At 36.0% G+C, this 7514-nt stretch overlaps 1 protein-coding gene across 1 annotated transcript in view; it reads left to right on the forward strand.

Annotated features, from left to right (window-relative positions):
- LOC126825982 (WD repeat-containing protein 5) overlaps positions 1-4475 on the forward strand; it is a 69107-nt gene extending 64632 nt beyond the window's left edge. Inside the window, exon 14 of the mRNA XM_050555540.2 lies at positions 931-4475. Within this exon, the coding sequence (XP_050411497.1) occupies positions 931-1031 (101 nt within the window). The 3' untranslated portion in view covers positions 1032-4475. The remainder of the gene's footprint in view (positions 1-930) is intronic.
- Positions 4476-7514: the final 3039 nt, after the last annotated feature.

The following is a 7514-nucleotide window of genomic DNA, read 5'->3' on the forward strand; positions in this document are numbered from 1 at the left end:
GTCTAGTTGTTTGAATGGGACGAGAAATCAAGGTGCCATGTCGATTGGCGTGCATGTGAAAGATCCCTTGGCCATTGGAATTTACAAGAGTAGGCCATAGCAGCACTGTCCGAGCAAACTTTCCCTCATTGTACATTGTGTGGCGTATGCCCACGTTGAACCAATTCTGACTCACATCGTTACTGACTTGATTTTTACCCTTTGTGCCTACATTTTACTTTAATGTAAAGACTAAGTCCTCCATGGGTTGTAGATTTCAGTTGCATTATGTCTAGGCGGCACTTCAATTCAAAGTATTGGTGTGTTTTCATTAAATCTCAGTCTACATTCATGTATTATGGAAGATGAAGTTTATTCCCATTGTTAGATTTTGTGTTAATTGTAAATAAAATTCAGAAATCTAGGTAGACAGATGTCGGAAAAATATCCATAAGGGATAAATTTCTTTGTCTCTACGAATTAAATGGCATTGCCTAATCATAATATAAAATCTTATGCAATAATAGTTTCTTTAAAGATGCATTATGTAAGATTTAGATAAAGAGCTGGCAGTTATTTCTATAATAGTTCAAAAAAAGATAATGAAAATTGAATATATTGAAAACTTTATTCAAATTACTTTATTCTGAGCATAGTTATGAGTGTTTGAAGATGTAGCATAGATTGTTTATTATAGTGGTATTGGTACTTGACAATCAGGACTAAGTCTCGATTATGCATTTCATCATAATATTTTTATATCTCGTTCACCAGGTAGTCTAGTGAGTTGATTATAGGCCTGTCATGTAAATTGAATAATGTCATAATGTAACACTTGAAGCCAAAATAAAGACCTGTAGTATTACTGAAATAGACAGATTTAGCTCTTACATAATAATGCATCTTTATAAGATTTAAACATGTCTTAAATATCTTTCAAATTTATTTCAGATGTTGTGTTGTGTTGTGCTTGCCATCCTACGGAAAATATAATCGCTTCCGCAGCTTTGGAAAATGATAAAACTATTAAATTATGGAGAAGTGATGTGTAATCAAATTTTTATAACAAGACTTGTAAAAAAGAAGAAAAAAAAGCAGAAATAATCATGAATTGATCATTAAATTCTTAAAATGAAAATGATGATTGTGTGGCATCCAGGTGACCTATTTCTGATATTCACTGACCCAGTTGAATTTTCAGTTAATTTTAAGGCATTGCATGGAATGTAATGGCTCAAACTTGTTTTCTTTAATGGATTTTTTACTTGAGGGAAATTCAGTGGAAAATGTATCATCCCTCGATGTGTTTATTTTGGTCAATGTGAGGTTAAAGATACCAAGCCGATGTGTAATGCAATGTATTTTAGAAACAAGAGGGAATCTATGGAGAAATGGTCTTATGAAGAAACCATTGATGATTGTGACTGTAAGGAATTAAGTACATCTATAAGTAAAAGTAGATTTTGTTTTGGATCAAAAGTATATGTTAACGATTCTGTGAAGCAGTTTTATAACTGACTAATTCTGAAAATGTCATAGGTAATAACTTACTTCTTATTAACTCTTATTCTTATGTAAAACAGAAATTGAAATATAAAGTGTGTGTTCACCAATTATATTGTGTATCCAATGACAAATTTTGCATTAAATATTTTTTGATTGTTGTAATTGGTTTAAAATTGATTAGAATTTTGATATCCAATTGAGGTCTTTTTTCTAATGTTAACTGACATTGCTGATACACAGTTCTAATCTACTGTTATAATCGGAATCTTTATTTGAGCATGTTGGGTGGATATTAAATAAAATCAACCATTCTAATATGCGAAATCAAAGAGGAGCCCTTTATAAATAGTATGTCTAACTAAAACTTAAAGGGTGCTTAAATGATTATGTTTAATTAAATGGCTTTAATTTAAAATTATTATAAATTTAAAGCAGATATATACTTTATTTTATATTTCTAAGAATTAATGTTTTTAGTGAGTAACCAATAGAATGTTGATTTGATAAGTTTACTTTTTATACGCCCACATTGAAATGTGGTCGTATATTGTCGTCGCCCCTGTCCGTCCGTCTGACGGTCCGGCGTCCACAATTGCTTGTGGACGCTCTAGAGGCTAAAGTTAATATCCAATTGACTTTAAATTTATACACAATGTTTAAGGTCATGAGACGAAGAAGCCTATTGATTTTCAGCGATTTCCGATAATTACTGCCAGAGTTATGGGCCTTGATCGCTTCAAAAAATCTTGTGGACGCTCTAGAGGTCAGAGTTAATATCCGATTGACTTTAAATTTATACACGGTGTTTACGGTCATGAGATGAAGAAGCCTATTGATTTTCAGCGATTTCCAATAATTACTTCCAGAGTTATGGCCCTTGATCGCTTCAAAAAATCTTGTGGCCGCTCTAGAGGTCAGAGTTAATATCCGATTGACTTTAAATTTATACACAGTGTTTAAGGTCATGAGATGAAGAAGCCTATTGATTTTCAGCGATTTCCGATAATTACTTCCAGAGTTATGGCCCTTGATCACTTCAAAAAATCTTATGGACACTCTAGAGGTCAAAGTTAATATCCGATTGATTTTAAATTTATACACAGTGTTTAAGGTCATGAGATGAAGAATGCTATTGATTTTCAGCAATTTCCGATAATTACTGCCAGAGTTATGGCCCTTGATCACTTTGAAAAATCTTGTTTACGCTCTAGAGGCTATTAATATCCGATTGAGTTTAAATTTATACACAGTGTTTAAGGTCATGAGACGAAGAAGTTTATTTCATTTTCAGAGATTTTTGATAATTACTGCCAGAGTTATGGCCCTTGATCACTTCAAAAAATCTTGTAAATGCTCTAGAGGCTAAAGTTAATATCCAGTTGACTTTAAATTGATACAGAGTGTTTGAGGTCATGAGACGAAGAATCATATTGATTTACAACGATTTCTGATAATTACTGCCAAAGTTATGGCCCTTGATCATTTTTAAAAACCTTGTGACCCTCTAGAAGCTAAAGTTATCATCCGATTGACTTCAGATTCATACACAGAGTGTAAGGTCTTGAGACAAACCAGTATGCTGATTTTCAATGAATTCTTAGGACTTGAACAGCTAAATCCATGATGTTAAAAGTTTCCTATACTAAACGTTAGCATGGGGCAAAACTTTATAAAAACCAAATAAATTCTATTGGTTTTCTGATAATTACTTAATGAGTTGTTACTCTTAATCAGATTTTAATGTATTATAAATGTTTCATTACCGAAAAAAGTAAAAATATGTGACAACTCTTGTTGACTGCCCGGACGAGTTAGCTGCTGTGGGCGTATGTTTCGTTGCCTGGCAACCTATCTTCCTTCAATTTAAAAACAAACAATTGTCAATTTTTACACTTTAAAAGGAACACTTAAAGATGCATTATGTAAGATAATTAAATTTTTAAATAATAATCGTGTTTAAATCCGATGAAAATCAAAAGCATTCGATGTTCTCGAGTGTTGTCTAATGAATGCTTTATATAACATTTGAGGCCAAATGAAATATCTGCATTAGGCAGATTTAGTTCTTACATAATACATCTTTAAATGATCCTATCACAGTAATATTTTAAAGTAGCTAAGTCTCTAACTCAATATCATCCAAAGTCTTCGATATTGAAAAAACGAATTATTTGTCAATTTAAATCAACATTGATGTTGTAATCTTACGGGGAAAAGATGAGCTTCTGATATCCAATATTTAAGACAAAATAAACATTTTACCATTGGTACACGAATCATGTACCATAGTGCATTTCAGCACCATTTGTAACAAGGGGCCTGAAGAACGAATCTAGACATTATTCCACATGTCATGTCAAACGGTGACATCATATTCTTATCTGGAGAGAATGCATCATAAATAATATTGATGTAGACTGGAATAACCAGACGCTAAAGATTGCCATTCAATTGAGACTTCTGGCTTATTTCGCCGGACATAATTGATTTGAGATTAGAGTAAAAACGGAAATGATGGAATGTAAATCAGTTTATATACATTCATATTACATTATTATATGCATTGCGATACATTGGTGTCAATTTCTAGGTCCTAAATATTAGCGATTTAGCTCCTTTAATGAGTTTACAAATATTGGATTCTGACAGGTTATTTGTAATTTGTATAAATTATGCCTGATCAGTTCAGTAGATAACCTTTACATCATTTCTAAGAATAGACTACTGTACTCAAATTGTGAGCAAAATGAGTGTCACTAGTATTGGGTATAGTAAGAGCCATGTCAACTGCAGATATAGGAAATGTCTTTTTTATTGTTTGATAATTTATGCCAGAGCCATAAAATTATAACACAAACATTTGTTACTGAATACTTATATCACTATATATTATACATGTTTCATATCAGCATGGATCATTGTACATACCTCATCTAAAATAAATAAAAAAATCTTTATACAAACAGAAACTGGGTTTTTTTATGTGCAGTATTGGTGAATGTTTAGTAAAGCCTATGTATGATGAATGTCAATTCTATTAATATTAAATGGCCACATAGCTAGCAACACAGTGTCTAGTATTTAAGTTGTGGGGGACAGACAATGAAGTCATGCCAATGTATACTGCATATACAAGATCGTTTGGTATTTATAACTCATTTGCTGCAAAGGGAAAATTCTCTCCGGCACTCTTGTTGCAAGTGGGATCACGTGGGTAAGATGCTGGCTCGCTAGCCTGGAGGTCGGGTGTTCGATCCCTGCATTGGCCGAGAAAGTTCATCCAGATTTTCCGGCGTGGTTTCCCCTTGTCAGTGATGCAGGACGGAGGGTCTGACAAGCACAGCTGTCTAGTCGTTCAGATGGGATGAAAAACCGTGGTCCCGTGTACATATTGATGTGCACGTAAAAGATCCCTCGGCAGTTGGAATTCCGGTGTGGTTTCCCCTTGTCAGTGATGCAGGACGGAGGGCCTGACAAGCACAGCTGTCTAGTCATTCAGATGGGATGAAAAACCGTGATCCTGTGTACATATTGGTGTGCACGTAAAAGATCCCTCGGCAGTTGGAATTCAATATAAGAGTAGGCTGTAGCGCCGCTGCCCGGGCAAAAATGTCCCTCAGCACACTGTATGGCATACTTCATTAGCCCAGTTTAGGAGCAGAACAGTAGGACGTTAAACTCCATTTCATTTTCATTTCTCTTGTTGAAATGTTGATTCCCGTTGACATAGATTTTGCCATTGCAGATCGTGGAAGACTTGATGTTCAGTGTTGTTACATAAATGATTGGTTGGTAATGATCAGGGGAATAGGATGGCTGTACAAGCACTGCCATATTGTTTTGTTTTCAGATATCCACTGAGGCACATGCTGTGATCATTGTGATGCTAAAATGTCCTGTAGTACTGGGCGTTCATTCTGCCTCTACAGACATAAGGCTGTGTCCTGTAATGGTAGCTAAAGGCTCCCAAAATGGTTGCACTTCCTCCACCCCATTGATCTGTTTGCACAATGCAGTCATTGTTTTGTGTGAAATCTTGATTTATTAGAGAGGAGTACACCATGCCATTGTGGTAACTACCACTGTCGGTGATGTGTTGGTCTGTCTAAACGGTGAACTCAATGGCGTTAAGTATGAATGGATTCAACATTATTGTTGTTCTTACATTCAGAATTGCAATAAGTAAAGTATTTTAAATCATCCATTTATAAAAGTGATGTGTTTTCATTGTGTCTTAGTATTTTTGACCTGGATTATACAGCTATTCACGTGTCTGGATAACCAAGGCTTTTCAAGAGACTGGACTTTTCTGTATTACAAGTTTTGATTGGCAGGTTGATCTGAAGGCAACAAACAAACAATGCAACAAAATGTTTGTATACAGGCCCGTAGCTAGCGGAGGGCAGCCCAACCAATGTCACTTGGCTTTATGGGCACGTTGCCCCCCCCCCCCTTATTAATTAGCCTGAGACTAATACAAATCATCTAAGTTTTAAATTCATTTTGGAATGAAGATTTACCATACCAAGTCTGTCCAGTTGAACTTGAATCTGTGATACAGCTCTGTTATCTCACACTGCATTCAGAGTTCAGAGACATTCATAATTGTAACTTTAACTATCAACCAGAATGTTGTGATTTACAACATGCACCAAATTTATGCATGACATACAAATATTTCTTGATATCAAATAAGTCAACACATCTATACTCAGCCAAATTAAAAACTTGACAATGATGAATTTCAACAAATTTTTTCTGGTAAGTCAAATAAATTTTAAAGTGTTTCTAACGATAGTAAGTAGTAAGAAGCCTTTAATTTCATAAAATTGTAAAGTCACGTGGATCACGTGACTTTTGAGCATATAAAGATGAAAAACAGTGCAAACACAAACTCGTGAGGTCAATCAATGCAAGTTTGCTTAAACTGAACACGCACATGTAACTTGAACTGGAAAAATAAATTAAAATTGTTATTTTCATCTTTGTTAGAAAATGCTGCGCCTTTCAAATGTAGAACGTCTACGTGCTATAGGTAGGCTCTATGCTGGTCAGTCTGTGGTCACTGTTGCAAGAGCCTTTAATTGTTCACGCCAGACAATAATTAATCTTAGAATGAGAGTGCTTCAAACTGGAACTATTGCCGACCACCCAAGGGGCGGGAGCGCCACGTGTGACGTCACTCCAGGAAGATCAAGCAATACGATTACGTCATCTTAGAAACAGATTTGTCACTGCAACCTCCACAAGTAGAGAGATGTTTGGTGGAAGGGTAACTGCACAAACTGGTCGAAATCGCTCGCAGGCTGCTGGTCTTCGAGCTCGGAGGCCCTATAATGGACCAATATTGACACCTCTTCATCGCCGTAACCGACTTGTGTGGGCCACAAGACACATAACATTTACTCAAAGACAGTGGAATTCGGTTGTCTTTAGTGACGAATCTCGATTCACTTTGAGATTTGCCGATGGCAGGGTCCGAGTGTACCGCAGACGAGGTGAACGTTACGCTCAAGTATGCGTCAGAGAAGTTGACTGATTTGGTGGCGGCAGCGTCATGGTTTGGGGTTCTTTTTGTGCACATGGACATTCTCTTCTTGTTGTTGTCCAAGGGAACTCAAATGTTGTCCAGTACAGGGATCAGATTTTGCAACCTGTTCTTCTTCCGATTATGCAGAGACATGGGCCTGGACTAACGTTTCAACAAGACAATGCTCGACCCCATACAGCAATTGCTACCCAGAATTTTTTAAGAAATGCTGGTGTCCAAGTCCTGGATTGGCCGTCGCTTAGCCCTGACCTTAATCCTATTGAACACATCTGGGCCACAACCGTTACTAAACACTTTATTCCGATTGTTCTCCAAGTCTGTTAATTTCATTTTGGGGGGTACTGTGACATCACGAACGTTATCAATGTCAAGGACTTTCGGCGAGACGTATTCTTGCTTTGTGTTGATGTCAAGGTCGTCTGTGCACAACATAACACTAAAATAGTTGCCTTAAACCAAATATTAAAAATCTAGTCCC

The sequence above is a fragment of the Patella vulgata genome, chromosome 1 (genome assembly GCF_932274485.2).
Source record: "Patella vulgata chromosome 1, xgPatVulg1.2, whole genome shotgun sequence".
Classification (NCBI taxonomy): domain Eukaryota; kingdom Metazoa; phylum Mollusca; class Gastropoda; family Patellidae; genus Patella; species Patella vulgata.